The sequence below is a fragment of the Rissa tridactyla genome, chromosome 3, assembly GCF_028500815.1.
Source record: "Rissa tridactyla isolate bRisTri1 chromosome 3, bRisTri1.patW.cur.20221130, whole genome shotgun sequence".
Lineage (NCBI taxonomy): Eukaryota > Metazoa > Chordata > Aves > Charadriiformes > Laridae > Rissa > Rissa tridactyla.
This window is the reverse complement of record NC_071468.1, coordinates 54,591,241-54,617,625: the sequence shown is the minus strand read 5'-3', so window position 1 is coordinate 54,617,625 and position 26,385 is coordinate 54,591,241. Positions and strand designations below refer to the sequence as shown.

Sequence of the window (26,385 nt, the reverse complement as noted above, 5' to 3'; positions counted from 1 at the left end):
CATGGTTTAGTCTCATTTTGGAGAAAGACAGACTCAAAATATTCAGTAAAATATTCAGCAGTACCACTGAGTCCCATGGGCACACATTTAACTTTAAGTGAAAGTACTTTCGTGAACTGGGTCCCACCGCAACTTTGATCCTCTCTCCCCTTAAATATTGAGGGAACAGCATAGGCAGCAAGAGCAGGCAGCAGAAGAAAATTGAAGTAGCACATTAAATTAATGGGTAGTGCCATTGCCTTTCTTTTGTAAATTTACATTTGATGATTCATAACAAGAGTCTTTATGTCAAAAGGAAAGACTTCCCGGTTTTGATCCTGTGTGAAAACTCCTATCTCAAGTTTGGAGTTGAGGGCAACTGTGGTATTCTTGCTATTGGAATACTTAAGAAAGAAGGATACTGATAGAAGAAGTAGTAATACCTCTTAAAAAAATTCTAAACCTTTGGCTAAAAGATTTCATGAATTTTGATTGCAGCCTGAGGGATAAAAGGATATTTCCGTTTTTAAAATGAAAATACACGATCTTAATGCAGTGTTAACTACCGAGCTGTAGAGACTACTAAATCTCTTAATACACTATTTTACTATTTTTTTTATTTACAATTAAGGATGTAACTTTTTTGCAGGAGATTTTAAAAGTTAATTCTTATTGTTCTAAGTCAAGGCACGCTGCAGATCATAGCAAACCCTTTTTAATAGTGACTAACTTCAGTGCAGTTTTAAGTGTGGTTGCAGTTGTGCATACAGCCTAAAAGCAAAAAGTTATATTATTTTAAAAGTGCAAAATGTAAGATTGCTAGATTAATATTTTGTAATATAAATATAATATGCAATGTAATATAATGTAATATAAAGGTGATTAACATTCTTCAAGAAAATTCATGCTACTTTGATACTTACCAGGAAGGGCAGAGGAGTTTAGAAGCTGAACTAGCAGAATGCCGAGGCTATCTTTAAACTTTAGGGAGTCAAGAGCTCTCCAACATGACTGATAATTATTAGCATAACTTAATCTTTCAGAAGGGTCAGCATAATAAACAGGTTAAAAGTTCCTAAGTTAAAAAAAAAAAAATGATGAGGCAAAACAGAACGAGCCCGTATGTTTTAATCTTATGTTTTAAAGATTGAACACTTTTTTTTCATTTCCTAGAACCTGTAAGAATCAGATAGAGTCCCTTAATAGTAAAATGCCACACGACATGCAGCAGCAACCTTTTACTCCCAGTTACAAGTTAAGGGCAATAAGCCAGGAATCCTGTGTATTTTAATTTCATTTAGAGTTCAGGCCAAATGATGATTTACCCAGTGATAAAAAGATGGAAGATCACTATACTCATCTCTTATTATCTTTGCAAAAGGAAGAAGGAACCAATATTGAGATGCTGGACTTCTACACTTGTACACCTCCCAAGCCACAGCTATCTGAAACACCATCCCTACTTTAGGTAGGAAGTTTTTCTTAATGTACCTGGGGCTGAAAGCATTTTTTAGGTACACAGTCTGAAATGATAAAATAACCATCTAGTAGAATTTATTTATACAAGTATGTAAGATTCATAGGATGTCTAAGCTAGAAATTTTCACTGAATTAACACTATTTTAGGTAGTGGTAAAAGAATCTATAATCATGTGTTTAAAATTACACCAACTTAAGTACTTTTTTTTTTCTCCTCCTCTTTAGACACAAATTGAAACAGAGAAATGAGCTTACAAACCCAGCTTTATAACGGTCATGTACAATACAGGCGCAATTTCTTTCAAATAATCTTCACTACAGAGTCAGACCTGAATCTGGTATGTTCCTTCATTTTAATATTATTCTGCTGCAGGACAAAGAACTCTGAAATGACCTTTTGTGTACTGCCAAGTGAATGATGTATTTCAATTCAGAATCATTATTTATCTCACTGATATTTTGTTAACACATTTTTTACTGTGAAAGTACGTTGCTACCCCCATTTTTTAAACTCTTTAGTAATTCATTATATGAAGGACAAAGTCATACACACACTTCGAAAACTGTACCAAATAAGGTGTTCTGTAAAGGGAGAAAGAGGTAGCCAGTTCTCTGTTTTGGAACCAAGGCCACTAGCAAGATGTGAAGCCTAGAAAGATAATGGAACAACAGGTTTTAAGAGCAAAATGTTTCACCATTGAATACCATAGTTTTACTGCACGTATTTCTTTTTTAATTTCCTCATATCACCATATATCAAATGGTTAATCAGGGACTGAGTCTGTAAGAATGACTCAAACTCTTCCCCAGCAATTAATCACTAGCGATGAACAAGGATTTGTTCAATTTAAGGAGACTGAATGCTATTACAACTCAATAGGGTTGACACAAAGTTTAAACAAACATAACTCTGGAGCTTGGAATAGCTCATATTATTCTACTACTGCAGTTAAGATACACCTAGAAAATCCCATAGTGAAAGATCACTAATTGTTCTAACTCCTTTCTAATTTCCTCAGCAATTGTAATACCTCATTAAACTTTTTAAATCAATAGAGACTGACTTTGCATGAGCTGCACAAACATACTGCACAACCACAATCCAGGAAGACTGTATGCCATCTCCAGCCTTTACAAAATCAGTTGATGGAAACAAGCCAGGAAAGACATTTTACTGAGGCACCAATTCAGACTTTTACTCAAGTTTTTAATCTCAAAACTGCCTCTTAAATATAGGGACTAGGCAGTCAGGTACTTGCTCATTTAAGATTGACATTTTTCACATTGCAAGAGAGAATGAAATAAAATAGCATGGGGCCTCTGTTCATCTGGTTGAGATGAATCATCACTTTACTATACATCCTGTACATGTAAAACAAACTATGTTTGACACTTTTTGCTCACTTATTAGCCTGAAGTTAAATCGGGTAATTGGGTCTGTCTGAACTTCCACATATCTCTCCAAATCAAAGTTTTTGGGTTAATTAGGACAGAGCTTTATGACTAGTTTAATTGACCTAAACACTTCTCCACAAACTACAGTCTCATTCTCCTCTACCAGGGAGATGCTCCCATTCCCTTCCTCGGGCTAGAATGCCAATCTTTTCTTAGTTTCCACCTTGTGGCTGGATCAGATTGTGAGCTGGATCAGATCCACCCCACCAGTCTCAAACACAGTAACACACCCTTCAAGGAACAGGAGTAAAGATGCAGTTTGTAGCATGAAGGAAGGCTAACCATCTATTAAATCTCAATTTGCCCACAGACAGGTAAAAGAAAAATAAAATTTAAAAAAGGGTGAAAAAAAGACTCCATCATGCAGGTAGAAGTCAAATTGATTTTTATTCTACTAGAAATTCAGAAATGCCAGAATCTGCTCTGTAATACAATCTGCATACTCACTTTAAAACTTTAGGTTTTTATTTTTGTAGATGGTAGTTCCTGAACCTACCCTGCCTCAGCTTCTCCAGTCAGTGACAACCTGTATCAAAACTAGTATACTCTACCACAGTTACAGTCACCACCATTCTGCATTCATGAAGAGATTTAGAAGAACACAAGCTACATACAGAATAAGGAAAGTGCTTAAACACAGCAGCAATAGCTCTTCAAGTAGAAATTTAGACATCCTTGAAATAATCTGCGTAGGATTACATTGTCACTGACAGGACCCAGATGAGATTCATATATTCAGGTAGAGTTCCAAAGCTTCAGAGTTTGGTTTTCATTCTGCTGTTGAATCTGAAAATTAAAATCAAGAAAAACGACAATAGCTGTTCAGAAAGAAAAAAAAGAGTCTACCTCCACTGGCAGTCTCCCCAGTAAAGTATCTAAGGAACTAGCATTTAAATGTAGACCAACCTTCTATGCCATACTAGACAGACTCAAGAATTGGCCTTTTTTGCCCATTACTGACAAGCTTCATGTTATATTGCATAGGCTCGGTAAACTTACAGTTGAAGCCAAGTAAACATGAAATTGCATCTTGTTTGACTGGTCATCAAATTTTATCATGTTTTGACCTAGTCAAGAAGCATCAAATAAATAGGCTATTCACATGTACCACTGACTAGTTACTGGATTTCTGCAGCTATAAACAAAGTTCAGAAAAAGACAATACACTGGAGATTAAACAGCTTATTAAAAGTGAGTTTACAGTCTAAATGAAGTTGTTCTGCAAGTGACTGAATACAAAGATTATGGTAGTTCCAGGTTAACTAGAACAGTTAACACCACAAACAAGCCAGCAAGCAAGGAACACAGATGGGTTGCAACTGCCTTTCTGAAGTGCTACAGACTTTAAAAAAAAAAATTTAAAGTAGCAATCAAGCTTAAATGACAAATAAATCTGCACAAGTCTAATTGACACTTTTTTTACAGTGCTGCATGGCAGGAAGATGAGAGACCATGGATAGAAGTTGAAGTTAGAAAGGTTCAGACTAGATGAAGTCTCAGGGGATAGTCGCCATTGTTAAAGGCTTAAAACCAGACCACGTGAAAGACTAAACACCCTGGTATGACCTGACTTGGAGAAGGACGTTGGCTTGGAAGACTTCTTAAGAACCCTTTCAGCTGAATTATCTTATGATCCTAAGCTATTTAAACCCAGTTTTAACTTATGCCAAACTTTACTGTGGTAATTTAAAATAAGCCTTTAACATAGCAGCTACCAGAAGCTAAAATTGTTTTCTAATGTTAATGAAAGCATTTGTGTACAGGGTGGGACACATGATGTGAAGATTCATGTTCTCAAAAGCATACACCAACACCACACAGAAGATGCCCAAATATATTTATTTGTCTCTTAAAAAGTATGTTACTCTTTAGAAAAAAAGACAGCCTAGGAAATCTCAATACAGATTAAAGTATATTCAATCTGGCACATACTTCATGATGATGTTTACTTAAACATCAGCACCATCAGACCAAGCAAAATAAGACTTCTGAAGTCAGTAGCAATGAGGTACCAGGACAGAAGAAACCTTTAAAATAAAGAACAACTTTAAAGCCTTTCAGCCAAGCAGAGTCAGAGTTCCAGAATGTGTTAAAGAACCATGAAAACCCTCTAATCCTTTTGATCTTCATTTGCTGCCAAAAATACATGAGCTACCACAAGGAAACATAAGCATCTCTGTATACAGAGTTACAAACCGGTAAGCCAGTTCACCAGCTTTGAGTAGTCAGAAGAGTGCAGCACTGTTCTAAAATTGAAAGAGATAGAGCTTGGGTTTTTGGTTTGGGGTTGTGTTGGTTTGTTGGTTTGGTTTTTTTTGATAGGCTAGCAAGAGCCAGTTATTTCCTTCATGACCTCTCTCATGGTATTCTGAGCCATCCCAGGACAGAAGGAAAAAGAAGCAAGTTCATTAGCACAGATAGTAAGGTATTTACTTTTTGCAGTCTTGGTAAAGCTTTCAGTGTTAGTGCATGAAAAAGTTCCTGGATGTGCATATGGGTGAGGTTACCATAACTATGTGCCAGGAGTACAACTGCATTCATTAATGTGTTTCATATGAAAAGTATTAGCTGAAAGTATTCTGCCATAAATGGCTGGAGATGCATTTTTGTTAGTATCTTAATAACCATGCTTTTCCCCTGTTATGTACAATCATTTACCCATCTTGTTCTTACTCAGTGGTAAAAGCCACTTCACCCAGTCCTAGTGAACACACTAAGAAAGATACCTCCCATCTGTCATTGGCCACTTTAAGATTTCTGGGATGTCTCTATCCAGGAGAACTAGCTATGAGACATATCCTCATGGTGGGGGATAATAAATAGGGACAAGTGTGTAGGTGAGAAGGCTAAAGTAGGACATTCCTGGTGACAAAGGAAAAGTTTACTTTAAAGGTGCAAGTGTCTATTCAGCTAAAGCCATGGTAAGTGAGCCCTATTTGGAATGTAGCATATGTCCTAGAAGCAAGCTAGACACTGCATGTTATCTTTGTTCCTTTGTAGGAGTGTAAACACTACCTTATGTTCTCAAGTAAGACGACACTAATCAGACTTAGATGCAGCCACTCAAGGAAGTGGAGCGATAACTCACAAGATACTCAGTTTCATGCTAAACAAGAATACGTAAACACCCACAAGAATCACCTATTCAGATAATACCAGACACCCCATATGGATTGTCACAATGCAGCACCATAGCAGCAGTTTCATTTATGGAACAGTCTTGCTGCTCATCCCATCGCATTTACTGAACAGTGGTAGCATTAGCAGCACTGTGATTTACTCTCTGCTTTCAATGGATCTAGGTCCAGTTTTGGTTTCCCCACATCATTCTCTTCATTAGGAAAGGTTTTGTAGTTGGCAAGGATGTTTTCCACCAAGAATCGGGCAGCTTCATCTATGTTGATGTTGTCCTAAAGATGTTGAAAGAAAAGAAGTCAGTGATTTTCTGAAATAGTCACACATTCTGATTAGAAGCTGGCCAAATACAAAAAAAAACCCACTCCAATTCTTCTACAGTCTTATCAAGATGACACAAACAGCTTAGATGCACCAGGTGCTCAAACACTTGCTTTTTGAAAAAAAGTTTCCAGAAATGTTTGAGGCAAAGTTATTCACCCATATGACAATCAAGATACTTGAACTCTAATCTTATATGCAGTCAGGGTGAAGGTGTCACCTGCATTTGGAAGACTCACAAATGCCTAAGTGCATTTTTGCATCAGGAAAGGTAATAGGCAGCTACACTGTTTATAGTAGCATTCTACCTTTTGGGCCTTTTTCTGCTTCTCCTGCAGTTTGGATGCGCTTATTTATGTAAAAGGATCTTTTCTATCAGTGTCAAAACCCCAGGTAAATCAGGGTGCCTCATCTAGCCACTCTACATTTTCTTGTGCATGCTCTGAAGCATGTGTATGCAGGATACTCTGACGAAATACATCTCTAGGCATCTCAGTTACTGAGGGGCCCAGCTAGCCAGTGCCAAGGGGCCTTTGGCTACAGGCTTGACCTGGCTGGGCCACCTGTTAGCTCACCACAGGGTTGCCACATTTGCAATTGCTTATCTTTGGTTTCAAAGGAAATACCACCCCCGTACAGTCTTCTATCTCTGCAATTGTAGATCTAAACTCTACACGAGCAAGGGTAGGTCACGATAACATTAGAATCATCACTACTGCACTTTACAGGCATGTGGTTGTCAGCCACAACCTGCTTTTGGCAGTTTTCAGATAGGCACTTTTCCCTGTCCAGAGTGGAGGAGGATTCTCCTCATTTTAGTGTAAGGGTGTTCATAAGATATTTCTATGAATATTTACACTTTCTGCAGTTCTTTTGCCTTTAATATTCTCCCTAATCCACAGGAAGTAGGACCTATATTACTGATGAGTAGACTGAAAAAAAATCAAGTATCAGTTCCAGCAGAAAGGCAAGAGCAAGATATTTAAGTGAGCAGGTCTTAAAACCATAAACTGATTTGATAAGCTTAGAAAACAAGAAAGCTGTCCTGAATTTTTGCTAAGGTATTTTAACTACACCTCTTTAGAGTCCTAAAGAAGTCAATTTATAAATGAACTAGGAATAATATTATCTGGACTTTTCTCTGCACCAAGAACCTTGTTTTACATTTTCATGTCTTAAATGTCACCTAAAATGCAAGCTGTCACTGCGCTTCCACTTATACATAGCTGTGTTATGGGCATTTGAAGCTTCAGGGAAGATACAACCCCAAAACAGGATCTTGGTATTCTTTTTGAGTATAAAGAGCCTTGAAATGTGAGGTTTTAGTAACAAATGGGTCGGTTTGGGAATTATTTGTTCAAGGAAGTAGGCAAGCCAAGGGAAAAGAGGGACCTTGATGATTAGCTTACCATATAAAGGAGTTATCAGCCAGACCAGTAATTTGGTCTGTCAGCCACATTATCTTCATCTAGAGGAACCTTTCATTTTAAGGATCAATTGAGTTTTAAGGAAGTGTTTGATTTCACTTCCAGCTAAGCTACCGCAAGCTTATCTGTGCATTGGCCAAGTCTATAGACTAAAAGGGTACAATATATGAAGTCACTCAAAGTTATCTGTTTGATTAAAGCAGCTGTCTATCTTAGTTTAATCTACTATACAGAACAACTTGTTTTTCTCCAGTTCAGTCTTGAGACTGACTGGTAAAATAGAGAAGTGCTTTAGTGACATTATCACCTGGGTAGATAGTAACAAGTGAGCAAATAGCATGTTCACTTCTGGAGTCTTACCACTTCCTACGTGCAACAGCAAAAACAGAAGCTGCAGTTTAAAACCCTGCACCTAAAGATTACTTTTATCTTTTGGGTAGTTTGATCAGCATTTAGTAGTATTAACATCTAAAGAGTAACTCTGATGCTGATGCAGTCAAGATGAAGAAAAACTTAAACTCAGTTAATGAAGTTTTCCAGTTAGTTTTAAGGTTCTCTTAATTTAAGATGCAGTTCTTATTAAACCAAATATGGCTCAAGTCTTCCTTAGGAGTAAGCTAGCTTGGCACACCACTTTCAACTTTTACTGAACACTGGAGACTTGACTGTCACTTCCTATACTTCTCTTCTCCACATGACTATATTCATCCGTTCCTATGCCAATACTTAGAAGAGTTAAAATGTGTTTCCTTTTTGCGCTCACCTTGGCGGATGTTTCAAACCATCCAACAAAGCCACCTTCTCTGCAGAACTGGTCCATTTGAGAGGGATTCTGACTGCCATCTTTCTTCTGGTCACATTTGTTTGCAAGAAGAACAGCAGGGATGGGGTTGCCATTGGGAAGTAGTACTTTACTGTCCAAATCATGCTTCCATTTTGAAACAGCCTCAAAAGTGGAGCCTCTTGTGACATCAAAGACCACAAAAGCACCAACTGCCTCTTTGTAGTATACTCTGGTCATATTTCCAAAGCGCTCCTGGCCTGAAAGAGAGGATAGTGATAGATATTTATATTTAAGCATGAACTATTGTCAATGTAAATGGGCTTCTGTACCAGGTTAGTACATACGAGCTTGGCATTCGGCTCTAGTCACCTGGTTCATAAAACACTGCCTCTTCCATCCTGTGTTATCTCATTGCAACAGCCATTATGTGTATCATACAAGTCAGATGCCAAAAAGCAGTTTGCAATCTCAACTACCAACTTGATTTACTTTTTTTTTTTAAACTTATTTGTTGAGCAGTGTTCTTTTAGAAGTAATGCCTAAAGACACAATGAGCACAGCTATACACAAATCATTCTTTCTTCAAAAAGGCTTCTGCAAGATTTAGGTATAAACCTAGTCACTTCAGCTAGACACTTAAGCAAACCCAGAGGTTTTTCTGGAGGGTGGGTAACAAGGGTTTCTACAGGTTCCACAGCTAGCAGCCTCCAAAGCATCTTATGAAAAAGTCATCTATATTATAGATTATGGGTTTCCCCCCCCCCACCCCCGACTTAGGGACAAGCTCAAAAGGAGCTAGTTTAACAGTTCTAGCTAAACCTATTATCTTTGACTTCAGCTTTTAAGTCTAAGACCTCCTTTGGAATAATTTCCAACTGCAGGAGTTCTACGGCAATCCCAGGATTTGATACATTATCAGAATAGTTCAAGTACAATTATTTTTTAAAAATATCAATAAGAAAACCAATGGTCAGCGAGTATAGTCAACTAAAGCCTTTTCTTATTAAGTACAACTATTGTAGTCAGTAGACTTGAAATGTAGAATTAGAGTGCCAGTTCAGTTATTATTTTGTTTGGAAGGTCAGACCATCATGCTGTGTTTGTACCGGGGTGGGTATAGCAGTGTCAAGTGCTAGCATGTTGCTGGGGAAGTCCGGGCTACTAAAATAGCTTTCTGCTTTGTTCAGAAGTCTTCATTGGGAAAAGCAGTCCCTGCACTTTAAAATTTAGTTTTGCAGTGTGTCATCACTGCAGCTTTTAGCTTTTAATGCATACAAGGTTTTAGAATAGAGACAGTAAGAATTTTAATTGGAAACATAGTTGTCCTCCGTTTATAAACATTCAAGCCCGCCTTTGATTAACACAGACAAACAGTAGTTACAAGAAGAACTGGGTATTATCATCTCCTCAGAAAGAGCCAGAAATTCATTAGGTGAAGGAACTTGACAAGGGATGCTGTTCAACAGCATGCTTTTCTAGCTCAATTGCCTCATTTTAGTGTCAGTACTTCAGTGTACCGATTAGCTCATTCCCTGTAGACACTTTCAGAAAAGGTTGACTAAGCAGCTGTTAGGATTGCCTGAGAGCAGCAGCAGCTACAGTGAAGATCCAGAAAAGTATAAAGCTCTATAAAGTAGACTATTTCTGGCTGTTGAACTTTAAAGAATACTGCTGCATAAAACAGCATTACTGGCCAGCATATTCTGAGGACTGGAAGTTACACATGAATTTTTTCACTACCAGCTCATTATCCCTTGTGTGAGAACAAGGAGCATGCAAGAGGAAAGCTTTTCCCTCCCTATTCAAAGCTCAAGTTTTGAAGCAGCATTTATGCCATGGCCTCAAAGGCCGACAAGCCGGGCACCAAGCCTGCATCTCAGTGACTATGTCACTGGAAGAGACACATTGCTGATAGAAGTCTCCTAAACAGTGTACACAGAACTTGTATACAAGTAAGTCACATTGTCTCCCCAGGCATTTGCAGGGCGGATTCTTATGCCTAAAAGGTGTTTTGGGTATAGCCTTACTGCAAATTGTTGTATCATGTGCGCACTGTTTCAGTGAATCAAATACCATTAGGAAAGAGCTTGTCCAGAAGACTTTTACTACTTTTGCAGATGAATTGTGTCATCTAAAGAAACTTCACCTTTAGATCGTAAGACTTCGGTGTTTTGTTTTGGTGTTTTGTTTGGTTGGGGTTTTTTTTGCGTTTTTTTCCCCCCCAAATGTATCTGCACGGGGTCAAATTCAGTTACATTAAGCCAGTCACTGCATACAGCACAACACAAGCTGTGAGGAGCTCCTTCTCAGCTTCCCTATTTGTTTAGCCATCAGTCTCACCATTGATTCCTGTTACATGGGAACACCTCCAGCTGTGCTAAAGCACTAAGTCTTGTGTCCAATTCACACAGTGTACCCCTTTACACCGTAGGGCAGGCCCACAAAACAGTGTAATCTCAAAGTCTACAGTGCTCTGTTAGCAACCTCAGTCTTCTGCAGAAAGATTTCTTCAGTTTGGCCCTGAAATGGTTTAGAAGTGGACACCACTTGCTGTTATTTACATGCGATTGCACATGAATCTGAAGCAGCAAGAGGAACAGTCCTAATAGTCCTCCCTATTCAGTTGCTGGACATCTGTGGGGATTTCAGTCTTTTTAAAGTCTTTCCAAAAACTTGATGGACATTTACGTAAGAATATTAAGTTGTATTGATTAGTTGCAGAAAGGGGTTGCTAGACTGTTACTAGCAAGGAATGGAGACAGCATAATCACTACATATGAAAACTAAGTTTTGGGGAATTGCAGAAGAGGTTATCAGGCAGTTACCATTTTCTCAGATAGCTGTGCATAGGTAAACATGGCTATGATCAGTTACCAGAGTGAAGGACATTACCATTGACTGAATTCCTTCCTGCCTACTGCTCTCCCATCCAAGCTTTAAAGAAAAAGAACAGTTAAGAAGGCCATACTAGCCTCCTATAGCAATAACCCTTGCTGAAACCTGCACACAGTGCATTTAAGGCATAAGATATTGAACTAGTATAGCATCACATATAGCTTTTGAAGAAAAGAAGCAAAGTTACAAAGTATATATCATAACCAAACTTGAAGGGTCCTAAACACCACCAAATGTTTTTTCTTAAAGAAATAACAGGGGTCCTAGCCTTGGTGAGAAAGTCTGATCATCACTCAGATGATTTTATCAATGTTCCATTGCCAAGGGAATTCCCATCTTACCATAGTCAGTCTTCCCCACCCACCTAGCACAATGCCTTTATATATAATAAGCTGGAGAGCTGCATTGACTGGTAATTAGCTAAGATTGCCTGGCAGTTGCTTCCTTGATGCTAGTGACTTTTCATGCCCCAGTATCCCCCAGCCTACATGAAACTTAACAGCATGGCAGCCCCTTCCCATGTTGGGAAAAGCCAGATATGCGAAGCCAGAAAGACCACAACGGTCTTGTAGCAGAGCAGCAGACTAGCTGAACCACCTCATGGGGTCCTGACCAGGAGAGAGGCCACTACAAGCGGGATTGTGCTAACTGGCAGATTCAGGAGCTCTGGAATAATGCAGAAGCCAAGGTTAGCTTTGTGCAGTAGCTTTTCTTATTGTGTCAGAAGACAACAGTTCTGGTAGGAATGTAAGTGTGCACTGAACTGTACTTTACTTTTTACTCTACAGCTGTCCCTCAAAGAGCATGGGCTTCAGCTATCCAGAACAATTATCTCAGTCTTTCTTCTAGCTGGCTTTATTGATAGCAGTCCAAATTTTTGCTGGTACAGTATGAGTTTTACATTTCGAAAAAAACATTAATATATGTTCTTCTGTAATTTAAATTTGGGTGAAAGCAGACAACAGAAGTGTGTATATATGCTTATCAACATAAAAGCCTCTATCTTTACTTAATGGATTTAAGTTTTATATTAGCCAGATTTGATACCCCTTACCCCTAAAAACACACAGAAGCTAACACCACTGCAGTATTACAGTTTAATGCCTTTTAATAGGTCAAATACACTCCAGTATGACTGCTGCCCTTTTCTGAAGTTGTCAAAACTCCAAAACAGTTTATTAAAAGCTGTTTTCACCTCCAGAATTCACATCCACTAACAACAGACCTGACCTGAATACTAGCTTAAGATTAGTCTTCTGTTTTATCTGGAAGTCTTACAAGGATGGATACATTCTTTTTATGCCATAGAAAGATGACAAAAGCAATAACACACGGCCTGCCTAAAAGCTAAGAGTTTTGTTGTGGTAAAAGGTATATGGCATGAGGCAGGAAGAGCATTCAGTATGAACTGAGTAGACTTTCTTTACAATCCTGTTATTACTGACAATGGACATGCTTTAGGCTGAGTTTCTTGTAGGGGATGTGGAGCATTCTAGACAGCCTTTTGAAAATTTAACAGGACTTTCAGGCAAAGCTTTTGCAAGTGCTTTTCTTCTTGCAAAAAAAACTCATAGAAAAAGTGAGCTGTAGAACACACCACTCCTCTAAAGTCTAGAGTCTGAACATCATTCCCTATTTAGGTTTTAAAACTAAATTGAGTCAATTTTTGCCATGCTCAGTTCAGCCAGGGATTTTTCATTCCCTTTCCTATGTCCAGCAGAATTTTTGCTGTAGTTATTTCACTATATGCAAGAAGAGTGTTGAGCAGAACCAGAAGTGGATCATACCCCCAGAGGGGAAAAAGGTGAAAAGTGATCAGATGAAACTAGACTTAAGATCTCCAGCATCTATAATCATGGAAGGAAGAAGACAGGAAAATTACTTGCTTACTACAGCAGTATGGAAAGGACATCAGAGGATTAATCATTCTAGTAATTCTAGTGCCTTGACATAAACCTAATGGTACCACAAAGTTATAATTTTCTCTGTGCTTTAGGGGTTCAGGTGCAGGTGAGGAGCTAAGCTAGAGGGCAGTCATGGAGATCAGAGGTTTTGTCGGGGGGTATGGAAGTGGCTGCATGGAATGCAAAGTTCTACATTCTCTAACCACAAAGTTTTCACATCTAAATGACTCAGCACATATTGTCACCGTATTTTCCAGTAATTGCAACAACATTAAGTGAAATACTTGCATAATGTCATGCATCAGGAACTAATACAGTTCCCTACAGCAGCACCACAGGAAAAGTGTTTCATTTAAAACAGTATCAGAGCTTGGGATCTGTTATTGCTTCCCACTTTACAGTGTAACAGGAGTAAACCATAAGTTAAAAACAACATGAAAAGATAATTATAGCCAGGTCTGACATTAGAAGCTTTATCTTTGTCTTTTATTTCACTGCGAAAGATGAGTTCTCTTCATAAGACTCAGACACTGCCAACCTTGCCTTGAAGTACATTAAGGGGTTCTACAGCAATCTTTCCCACTGTACAGAATAAACAAGAATCCTGTTTATCACAGCAGTGTGACATCATTGTGGCAGTTCTTGCTTTTAATTAGCAGGAATTATTCTACACTCCTATCATTATTTTTGCTCCCAACTCCTCATACATGGTGGGAACTGAGGCTACAAAAAGCAAGTTATGTACACGACTGCTGGGTACACATGACGTTGAGTTTGTCAGGGTTGTATCTCCCAGACTACTTACCATACCTAGAAGTCTTAATATATAGTTTAAATGAACTAACAGGAACCTATTCAAGGACAGTAAAGTGAAGAAGCTTTAACAGCTATATATATATATTTTTTTTTCCTGTGAAGGTAAATTTTATAGTTATCTCTGTCAATACCAACAGTATAACACAAGTTCCCTTACTTTGTGGGGAAAAAAAATAAAATCTAAGCTTAGTCTATTCTGAAGCCACATAACTCGAAAGCCAGAGTTCTATTAGTTGCATTTAAACCCTTAGCATCTCATCAGGAGTACTGGTGGCCAACTGGGCAAAGTCTAACTTCTTTTTCAGATGAGACTAGCTGTTCTGATATCCTCCAAAAATTGTGCCATTAAAGAGGAAGAGAAAGGTGAACAAGAGTTACAATAGCCTGACAACTAGAAGAATGATGGAACAAATAGTTTCTTTTGTTGAAGTAATGTTAGTTCAAGTCATCTTTGACACCTTAATCAGCTTAATGGGTGTCCAGAGCTCAAAATTTTATCTTAACAAGTTTGACAGTTCCACATCAAATAATCCTAAACTAGAGAAGCATAGTTTAGACTAAAGTCATCCAGAATTGAATACACAACTAGCAGAAGAGTTTTATTCCAAAGTTGTTTGCTGCTAACTGGAAGACCTTTGCAATGAAGTTTTGCAGTTTTTCCCTGGACTCAATAATACAGAGTTGTCAAGTTTGATAAATAGCAAAAAGGCCTCAGTTTATTAATAAAGCCAAGCAGTTCTTGCTAGCATTGTCCTTCAGAATACAGAAACTCAGTGTTCAATTAGTTTAAATGTCAGTTTAAGTTCAACAGAAAGAAGGAATATACCACACAGCATAACTATAGTCTATAAAACCAAGCCAAAAAATCCTATCCATCAATAAACACTCCAGTAGTGAAGAAAATGCTCAAGAGACCTAGTGAATCAAATTAACGGTTCAAAATGCATAGAAATAGCATCCTGCTAGTGTGTTTCAGTTTTTCTGCTTTTCTATCAATAGGTACTATACACGGCAGTGAACTCGGACATCACAGGATGCTTATTAAGCTATAGTGAGTGGTTGTAATAAATCAGTTCTAGTCTGGGAATACTTGAATGTTCTCCTTGCATTGTGAGAAGGGTTCTCAGATAAGCTATTTACTATGACCACTAATGGTCAATATTAGTCATACCAAAATTCAAGAAGGGTCATTAGTGACAGCCAAAGTCTAATTTGACTGCCAACACCATGGCTCTTAGGTCCTTGTTATCAACTACTCTGACCTTATTAGCCACACAGTGTGCAAGCACAGTGCCACTATTTAGACTTCAATGCCAAACTCTACAAATTAGTTGTTTCAGACAATTTCCTGGACCATGAGACATTTCTGCTTTTATTCATCCTCAACAGGAAAAAAACCCAATTCAACAGTAAGTGAAACCCCTTCTTTCCAGTCTTCCTCCTGCTAATGGAAGGCCTAACCTAATGAGCACTCTCTTCCCTACTCCAGTTGTGCTACTTTACAGAAGATTTTTTTTCAACTCCCTGAATTCCTAGAATCAGGCTTTCACATACTAACATCAAGAAACATCTGAGCGGCAGCTCCTTATTTGCCATTCTGTCTCTCAAAGTTCATGTAATTTAGTGTAGTAGATTTAAGCTGAAGCGTCATGCAAAATAGCTGGGCACGCAGCCCAATCCTCTCACCGAGTTAGAATCACTGTCCCTTTCAAGACTCACCCAAGTCCTTTAGGAGCCACAGGCAAGAACAAACTACACTTTAGATATTTGTTGGTCCTACATACAGCTGGATGTTTGGCACAATACAGCAAATATCCAGAATTGCCCTGAGGATGCATCTCCCAGTTCTCCAGACACCAACTGTACATTTTAGCACTACCTGGGTCAGGTGTGAGCTGACTGAGGCTCCTTTTTAGCCAGATATATCAATACGCTACTGGCAAGCTACCACTACTGACAGCATTCTCCCCAAACCAGCACAACTTGTCCCAGAACTGTCTTACCCAATTAGATTGAATCTGTTATTCAGTAAGAAGTAGGTTAACCAAACCACTATCAATATTACAGGACGTGCTCAAGTGTGTCTACCTGCTTTTTCACACGGGTAGCAGACGTGGATTGAGAGGGAGTAGACAGACTGAAATGATCAGTACTAGATGGCTCTTCACTCCTCATTCTTACCCATTTAAGCTTTCAGTGCAAAGTTGCCAAGTGTTTAAACTACAGGGGTGTTGAACTATACTAGCAGCTATAGCAGATATTAGAAACCTGTAAGAGTTAAAAAAAAAGGCACATCTAGACTGACTTTTACTTTCCACCACTGTGGAAGTAATATTTGGTGTTTGTGGTTCTGGTGACAAACACCAAGAGGTTAAAAAGCAGCTACAAGAATATTACACCTTCCTGTATTAGTACTAGAAATAGTTTCACTGACTGCAGCTCTTACAGTTTCTAACACAAAAAAGCAGCCTCAGATGATTTTAAGTGAATTGCTAGTGTCCTTTCTTACTAAGGGTGGTATGGAGAAGACAACTGACCACTGGATGGACCTCTTCTTGACAGTAACAGTCCCAAGAAGGACAGTCTTCAGGGAAAAGGTAACTAGCCAGTTAATCCCTATTCAACTGACTCCCACTTTACCAAAAGAGATGACCTTTGGTACTCTGGTTATGTCTACATCAGACAGTGGCAGGGTGCAGTTGAAGCAGTTCTGTTCAGTGAGACATTGTCGGAGACCTGATATCCATGGTATGTATATACATACACATATATCCACAGAATACTATATGTACCCATATATAGTGTATACAGATACACTACATACACACTATGTATGAGAAACTTTACAAGTCACTGAAAAAGATATTGAAAAGTCACTGAATAGTATGAGGCCAAGTGCAGCAGTATTTTAATTGTTTAGATCACAATGCAAAGTGTTTTTGCATGTTCTTAGAAGTCAGTATTTCATTCTGAAATGGTAGGAAGTAGCTTGCTCTGAAGTTTCATTGCACGACACAGACAGAATCTAAACTAATAATTTGTTAGGTATCTGAATTTTCAACGTCAGTGAGATTAGTCTTCCCATTCACTGTTTGGTATTGTTATACTTTACTCCAAAGCAGGACACTCCTGTTCACTGTCAGCGAAACAGCAATAGCACTAAGGTACAAGTTCGACATCTGATTTCTATCAGGAATGCTGATCACATCTATCATCCTGACAGCTAGAAAAAGCACACCATTCTCCTTCACAAACGTAAAAAACTTTCTTTCAACACTTGCACGAGTCTTAGTGAATTTTATAGTAAGACTGAAACTTTTCATCGCTGCTTGTAGCCTTGGGCTAATCTAATGATTCAATATTGTCCAAAGTGACTTTAACAGCTTACTGTCTTGTCTTTAAGAAGTTTAGAGGCAAGACCCTGCACTTATAGTTCAACTGGCTTTGTCGAACATATTATATGTAAAAGTAGGACAGTCAATTTTGTATAAAAGCTTCACCTGTTTTGCTTGCATCTTTGGTAAACAGCAAATTAAGAAAAGAGGAAGTCTCCGAGTAAGCACTAGATTTCCATCCCCAGACAAGCAGAGTCAACCAAGCTAAATGATTTCTAACTAGCTGTCAAATGCAGCATGTTTAGAAAAACTTTCCTTGCGTTAATATTCAGAAAGAGTTGACATGGTCCAATTAGTGCCAGCAACAACATGAATTGGTACTTCCTACCTTGCTTTAACCAGACTTAAACAAGTCATCTGCCAGAGTTAAGCCATTTTCATGCCTGACACCCTCTAATCCATCTCCTTTGGTGCACTGCCACGCAGCCAGAGCTGTACTACATACTTAACAGTGATGCTGCATGGCACTACAGTATTTCACAGCACACAGGAGAAGAATTCTAAAGTCAGTTTGTCTCAAGAACAACTTTATCACGAGACTGAAAAAATGTTAATCTCTAAAATGGTCAATGTGTCATGGCACATTGTGTGCAATTGGAATTTTGCATCAAATAGCTACCACTTTGCTCTACCCAGCACTCTAGTCTGGGAGCATTTAAAGAACGAGTTCCCACAAGCTGTTTGCAGTGATACTCAGAGGCTGCTTTTTAAAAAATATTATTTGAAAAGCTGCTAAAATCCATACAATAAGGAATATTGGTGTGCATTTGCTGCTGATCTAGAAGCCACTACTACTGAGAGTGGGCTATGCTTTCTCTGGACAGAGTTAAGATGATCATTTCTAAACAAGCTCTATAAACTCCTGAAATCCCATCATTTTCGAAAGTGTATTCTTACTACCCTATCTACCTTTGTTCCATGGATCCACAGCCAGAGGAGAACTTTGAACAGCTAATGTTCTACCACAAGTAGATTGAGAAGCATGTTGTGCTTTGTAGTCACTGCTTGCTGCTGGTCATGCCAGCTTTAACGCTTGTGAGAATTCCACAAACGTTATTCCTATGTTTTCATATGAAAATACAAACAAAATTCCCTTACTGCAAATCACTTCCTTCTGACATGGCATATTGCATTGCAAAGCTTATGAAGTGAGTATTTGGAGGGAACAATTTACAAGAGAGTACAAAGGCAAGGCAATGTTTACTGGTGGAGTTCAAAGAAGGTATTTCTAACAGCTGTGAGACTGAATCCCAGTGTCCATGCTCACTACTGAAAGGAAGAAGTTTTATACAGCGTGTTGGAGCCTTTTTTGGAGCCAGGCAGCTAAGATTCGTGTATTTCATTAGATGAGTCAAGAAAGTGATCAGTTTAGAACAACCATTTTACAGCACTTGCCAACTCAAATTGTACTTGTGTACACACACCTCAGTGACACCGTGTCCTGGTGTGCACGTGAAGAAAACTAAACTGGTAAGAAGAAAAGTGGAGATATAAATAAGGTGAAGACACCAAGAGTCTGAAGCTGCAACACTGATGTAAGGGAGTTGATAAAGGTCAATTAACATTCATGTAAACTCCACCCATTAAGAGAAAAGTGTATATTTAATATTGTCTGCACCAGTTTGTCTCTGAAGGGTAATGCACTTGACTTATCAAACGAGCTTACTTTCTGACTGTTTGAGTCACAGTTACATGAAAGGCAAGAATTCAGCCAATACTTACCTCAAAAAAGCTTATGATCAATGTAAATTAATGGATTTCTGCATAGATTCCTAGTTTGCATTATAATTTGACCCAAAAATTGGTTAATTAGTTATGTTGTGTGATATATATTATTTTTCCTCCTGTCTGCTGTATTGCACATAAAAACTTCAGCATCTTAAGTAGCTCCCACGTACACCCATTTGATGGCTATCCATCCATCCCTTATTCTCTGTATCAGAGTGCTAGATAAATACTTTCATTGTGATCTTGTAGACAGCATAAAGCTTCTGAGCAACTGCTATATATGATATGAACCTTGCCTATTTGAAAAATAAGGCTGAAGCTCCATCTATTCCATAGTGATTAGAAGCTCAAGCACTAAGTGATGTTTCAGTTAAGACTACCTGCAAGATCAGTACAGCAAACTTTCTTTTAAGCATGTACTAGATCAAATGGTCTTCTAAGATCACACCTTTAACCCCACTTCTTGTAGGGCACCTAGAAAAGCCTATGGAGAAATTCTAAGCTTGATTCCAAGACACTCAAAGAACATCTGTCTCAATTTTACCATTTAACTGAAACTTAACTGAAGAGTCCTGTCTTGCATAATCAAAATAATCACACTAAACTGCCTTACAACACCAGCTTCAAGACAGTAACATTTCCTGTATTCTGATGGAATTCCATTAGCATACAAGCTTTAAGAAGTTTAAGATAACATATCCAGTACTTTGCATTGCTATATGATATAGTACTAAACACAAGAACCTTCACCAATATCAATGATTCAGCATCTCATTAGTGAGACGAAGAAATTGCTTCATCAGAGCAAGACCAATAACCATACCTTACTTGATGGCATTTCATAAAAAAAATTATTTAAATAGAAAAATTCCAAAAAAGAAAGCAGGTTGACAACCAAAGTCTGTATGCAGAGATATCTGAAATCTGGAGACACGCCAAAAAGAAACAAGTTAAACATGTTCAGCACTTGTTTGGATACTTCACTGTAGAGCTCCAAGCATGGCAAGTCATTCTCTACTGAAAGCTCATAACTCTAGTTCAGCTGTTCCAGAAGAGTCACAAGAAAGGACACCCACACAAGATTTCCCACAGAGGGGTGGTTTCTGGAAGGAAACCTACAGCACTCTTTTGGTTCCATTTCTTGCCTCTACTGCTGCTAAGACAGTGCTCAACATGAACAGGCCTCAAACTTTATCTGCTAGTCTTGCATGTTTCCAGCCAACAACATCCTTAAGTAATTTCTTAAGTGAGATTAATACTTAAGTGTGTGCGAGCAGGAAACATTCTGAAATCAGTTACAGGTCTTTCAAATCTTTTTCATCCATCTGAACTTAACATAAAAGATTCTCCATCCCTGACCGGGAGTTTTCTGACCTGCCTCAGCTGTTACCAGAACAATAGTGCTCCCATCTCCACATGAAAGCAGCTGCAGCTGGAACCTCCATCACCATATAAACTACACAATAACCTCAGACCCCTTACTAGTTTCTGAAATAAAGCTCTGAACTCAAGTTCTGCATCCATTTCTCATGCAGTTATTCATGTGCGGTGCACATTTTTCATTCTTCCTTCCCAATTGCATGCATTAAATATCATTATAACAGTGAGGAAAACACACAGGTAGGGGCAGGTTATGCCTGGATTCTGTTGCCTCCACCCTATGCTCACTTGTACTAGGCACACTGCAAAGCAATTTCTTCATGGTTTCTTTGCAGGACTTGCCATTTTAACACCTATGCTGATCTTCAAAGTGTTTTGTGGGTAAGGACAAGTTGTTACAAGACTACCTTGACTACCTCTAATGACTACCACCTCAAAGCTCTCCACACGTAGGAGAGACTCCTCTGAAAAGCAATTTAAGTATGTGCCTCTATGGCACAGAGCTACGAATGTATAGGAAATGGAGGAAGTTTTCTGGCTGCCCCCTATAAACTTTCAGGGATGCATTAACATCACTTAAGGCTTGCTTTAGACCTTATTTTTTTTAAAAAAAACAGAATCAGTCCATAATGCAAGAAATGAGTTAATGACCTGGTTTGTAGAAGAACTTGACAATCTTCTGACATGTCAATAACACAAATGCAGACTGAGAAAAACTGACTTATACAGTTGCTTGAAGCTAAAAGGTTTTTCACATGGAAGCACACTATCTCACACACTGGAAAAGACTGAATGCCTTTGAAACTCAGACACCAAAATATACAACAGTACACAGCTATGTTCCCCAGAAGGTGCATATCTACCAAGCACTCCACCTTTCCAGAGGAGATATTCCACTGGGACAGGACAGGCTAAAATCTATTAGATACAGCATCACACCTGCAGATCTAAGTGAGAAGGCTTGCATTTTGCTTTCACTGTCTTGCTTTGCAAGTGCTCATTTCAGTTTAAATCCTCCTCCTTCTCCCACATCCATAGTTTCCTGCGTACACTTCCCCATTTCTCATGGCTTCCTGTAGATGAGAGCAAGTTAAATTCCTAAAAAAGTTAAAAGCTGAACATCAACTCACATACCTAAGGCTCATTTTTCTTCATAGAGAAGATGGGATACCCCAGCTCTTCCTCAACTTAGTATTTGTGCAAAATACTTCGTCTGATTTCTCCATCCTCTTCAGGGTTTGTACATACTTCTAAGAAATTAGATTTCAGATCTTTTCAAGGAGACAGACAAGAGTTTAACAATAAATTTGCACGCTACAAGCCTTATCATTCAGTTCTTGAAAGCTTGTATAGAGCCTGTTTAGAACACTGAAATACAATCAATACAAAGTCCTGGAAGAAGAGTGCTATTGCACCAAAGTTAATGCAGAATCTCTCAGTCAAGGCTTTAAAAACAAATTTGTCTACCAGTTGTCATTAGTAACATTCTTCAGGAGAAGCCAAACTTAAGTGGTCACCTGTGACTTTTACCACTTCTGTCCTTCAGACTTGCACATTTGTACAGGCTGACACGCGTGACAGTGATAGCCAATGTGATCATTAAGCAGCAGCTAACACTACTCAGTTGCTGGTCTTATAAGATCAGATCAGAAGTTTTTATGATACACAAAGACCATAAAGCATTCTTTCAATGACATTTGACTGCATTTCATCAATATGCCATATTCACCTCCTATACTACATTGTGGTCAGAGCAGTATACTCACTAAAACAGCATGCTTGTCAAGTAGGAATCTCTCATGTATTGAAGTAGACTTTAAAAGCACTTCCCTATCACCGGGATTCCTTTGTTTTGTATCTCCTTACCACAATGACTCATTCCTATCTCATTTATTTCACCAATTATTTATGTCCTTTGATGAAGGGGGTTAACCTGATTCTAAAACTTTCAGAATTTATCCAGGAAGAGATTTATCATAACTCTGCATGTCAAGATAAAAACCAAGAATAATGCCTAAGGGCAGCTGAGGTTGTTTTACTCCTGTATGAGCATGTATATAATTTGTTCAGCTTTTTTCAGGATACTTCATGCTGCAACCAAGATACTTTTACAGCAACTGATCAGTCTTACTCCCAAGCTTTTTCATCTCCATTATTCAAGAAGTTACAACCTGTATCTAAAAAGTAAAATTCCTGAGTATTTCTGGAATACACAAGTCTAGGCATAATCTTCTTCCCCCTTCACTATTTCACACCCCCTCCCCTTTGATTCTGCCGCAGGAATTTGCATTACTTACTTACAACAAGAAGGCTATTTTCCCCAGAAAGATAGAATAGGCAGTGTAACACTCTCATGCTCTATTCGATAGAATTAACTAATTACTAAAAAACTCATCTAGCACAAGAGATTGAAGTCAATTGGGATCCAGCTGCATTGCAATACACAGCATTAATCATTTTGGCTACCATCACACCGGAAGCCAACTTAGTATCTGCTTTATGATCTTTAGCTGATGACTGAGCTACATGGTTAGTTCTTATCATTGATATAGGTACAGAGCCTTGAATTGCAGCACACAGCTCTTTGAGGAAAGCTTTTTATGATGAACTGTTAAGTACAAGCTTTGATATCTTGAAGAATTACATGCCTTACTACGCTTAAAGGTTAGACTTTAATTCAGAAGCCTTTTAAAATGCATTAAAATCAATTCAGAATGCCAGCACCATATTGCTTTCAGGGAAGTCACATGTAATATTACTTACCATAAGATTTAGATCTTCAAGAGATCTAAAGCTGTTTGTCTGCACACACCAGCAGACATAATTATCTACATGAGCTGCTGAAAGCCAGAAGACAGTTGGGCTGATGAGTTAAAAGGGAGTGACTATCACATGCTCGGATACTTTGGTACACATTTTAATAAAGCGCTTTAGGGAATATGTGCTATGACTATATAGAAGCCATCTTCAACCTGGTTCTCTAACTAATAATTCTATATAAACCTGTTAACATCCTCAGGAGTTTAGAAGTATTCATGAGTACTGACATAGACAGCTGCAGAACACATTCCCAGGTCAAGGACATTAGTAGTTTTAAGACCATGAAACACTCTTACGGATACCAAAAACCCTTTTATTTTAGTGATTAACGCTTAACTGAGAGGTCAATTTCTATAGGAGTCTGAACTGTTACTCTCACAATGGCTAAGCACAGCCCAATAAAAAAAAAAAAACAACACTAAGATTACTTCTGTTCCTGGTCTTGTTTTTTGACTGGGGAAAGACCACCACCCCCTTGGAAACAGACTAGCCTAAATGACCAGATTAGACATGAGTTTGGAGTGCAGATTGCAAAATAGTTGCATTTTCCTTTTCTGCTAGGAAATGACTAGTCAGGAGTTTCATAGAAAAGTATACACCATACGGTAGAATAGGACAAATATTTCAGTGACAGGAAAAAAATTATTCTTCAGTCTATCAGCAATATTAGCACAAGCCTCTAGGGATTTATCAGCAGCTCTTAACTCAGTTTTCACATAGCCATGTCCAAGATACCCTACAGGCAATAATCAAGAGTGAAAAATACTGTCTTCTAGAGGTTGAAATTAAGGCATGCGTGTGTTGACAGGACTTCCCATAATGTTCTGTCCAAATTTGTTACAAGTTACAGATAAGTTTCTGCCTAGCCTGTTGAAACTGCTTGCTTTGGCAAAGCACACAGCCTAACCCAATCTCAGAAGCTAAGGGCTGAGAAATTAAACACAAGTGTGGCAGCCTGCCAAACCCCAGGATGCTGATAGTCGCCCCTCCATAATCTTTGGAACCCCAGACCTGCTAAAATACATCCAGAGTGTTGTAGCAGCTTAAGCCAATACTGCCAATAGATTTAAAGATAGTTAAAACTGATCTGTAAAAGGAACCTATCAAAAGAGAAAGCCTGCCAACATTTTACTTGTTCTCCAAAACAGCAATTAGCAAATATTTTAGTTTGCCCTACAGGCCAGCAGCAGAAAGATCTATCACGTGTTTCAGCATATGGCAGTAAGAAGCAGGCTTTTTAGTTTGAGGAATCATATTTGAAGTGGTTTAAGATAAACTTTAGAGAAGAAAGACCAGAAGCTGAGATACAGCTTGTCTGTCACAGGGTTACAGCAGCCACATGTTATGCTTCCTCTTTTCTGAGCTTCCACTTGATAAAGTGGAAAGTTCATGGAAACAGTAACTACCAGATGTTGTCCTAGTATCTTCCAATAGCATAAATTTAAATACCAGCACTTGAAATAGTCTACTTTTTCATATCCAAGGAGATATTCTGAACATGCTGGAGAGGGATGAAGAGACCTGCAGGTTAACACCTGGGCTGCACACAAAACTAGAAATGCAACACCAGTTTGAGATGATTAAGGAGTTGAGGACACAGACTTCTTACAAGACCACAGCAAAACAGTTTGTTCTATGGCATTTAACACCACAGCATAAGCTAAGTTAACCACAACAGGTATGCAGTTGAGTCTTTAAGACAGATATGTTAAAGAACAGCTTTGAATTATATATAGAGAAGGAATGACATGTAATTTGGACAAGTGAACAGGGCTTTTCGGCCTCCCTGTGCTCAAAGTATCTTTTTAATACAGAAACCCATGACCTGAATGTGGAGCTAAGCACAACACAAGTCCCATTCTGTTACTCCATGTTGCGCGACAAAAGTTACTTTAAAATTAAATAGCAACTCCAAAGATACAAAGTTTGAACATACGTCCTTTGAGGACAATTTCAGCTATTTGGGTTACCTTTAACCTGTAAAGTGTGCTTACTAAACATAACCTACTTGGAAAAGATATTTACTTCCTCTAGAAGTGTTATGGAGCTGTAACCATGAATGAATTTAGGCAGCAGTGATAACCAAGGCCACAAGCTCCCAGGCAAGTGGGTCAGGAGGAGCAGTATGAGCAGGAGCCCTCTGGGAGCCCTGGAGCCAGCAAAAGGAGTGGAGCAGCTTTTTGAGGACTGCTGTAAAGCCCCGGGCCAAGCCAAGAGCCCCACATCAGCTAACAGAAGCACATGCAGCCTATTAAAAGTAAAAAACTTCACTCCCACATCGAGACCTCCCTCTATTCATGCCTCAAACGCAAGCAGGAGGGGTTGCGGGTAATAGGGGGAAGGAGGAAAACAAGAAGACAAGGCTTCACAGTCAAAATACACTTTCATCCGCAGAGGCCGGGTCCCGGGACCCCAGATAGCCGGGTTCAGAGGCCTCTGCCACCTCGGGGCTCGCCCTAGGGAGAGACGCCCGCCCCCGGCCCTTACCTGCTATATCCCAGAGCTGCAGCCGAACCAGGGTCTTGCTGTCCCAGTTGATGACTTTGAGGGCGAAATCCACCCCGATGGTGGCCCGGTAGTGCTGGGAGAAGAGCTGGTGGACGTACCGCTTGATAATGCTGGTTTTACCCACGCCCAGCTCCCCGATCACCAGCACCTTGAAGAGATGCTCCCGGCACTCCGCCACCCCGGAGCCCGCTCCCTCCCCGCCGGCCATCCTCGGCCCTTCCGCGGGGCTCAGCGCGGCGGGGAAGCCGGGGCCGCGGCTCTCCCGCCTCTAAACTTTCCCCAGCCGGCAACTTTTCCTCCCGGATTTCCCCAGGGCCGGCGACTCGCCTCCGACTTTCCCCTCCAAGCCGGCAAACTCG

At 39.1% G+C, this 26,385-nt stretch overlaps 1 protein-coding gene across 2 annotated transcripts; it reads right to left on the bottom strand.

The window, feature by feature from the left end:
• Positions 1-933: 933 nt before the first annotated feature.
• Positions 934-26,385, bottom strand: RAB32 (RAB32, member RAS oncogene family). Of its 2 annotated transcripts, XR_008465683.1 has the most exons (4): positions 26,006-26,385; positions 8,560-8,837; positions 3,528-6,323; positions 934-1,054 (listed from the first exon to the last, which is right to left on the bottom strand). XR_008465683.1 is itself a non-coding variant. In XM_054196772.1 (3 exons), exons 1-3 carry the CDS (start codon positions 26,232-26,234, stop codon positions 6,174-6,176), a joined length of 657 nt encoding a protein of 218 aa, XP_054052747.1. In that variant the 5' UTR covers positions 26,235-26,385; the 3' UTR covers positions 2,602-6,173. The 2 variants fall into 2 exon arrangements, 1 of the variants encoding a protein (XP_054052747.1); XM_054196772.1 differs by lacking the exon at positions 934-1,054 and having other exon boundaries at positions 2,602-6,323.

Excerpts from the sequence above, each read along its gene's own strand:
- RAB32 (XM_054196772.1), bottom strand. The coding sequence starts at position 26,234 with ATGGCCGGCGGGGAGGGAGCGGGCTCCGGGGTGGCGGAGTGCCGGGAG. Across the intron at positions 8,838-26,005 it reads GCAGCTCTGGGATATAGCAG|GCCAGGAGCGCTTTGGAAAT; the intron begins GTAAGGGCCGGG and ends CCTCTCTTTCAG. Across the intron at positions 6,324-8,559 it reads GGTTTGAAACATCCGCCAAG|GACAACATCAACATAGATGA; the intron begins GTGAGCGCAAAA and ends CAACATCTTTAG.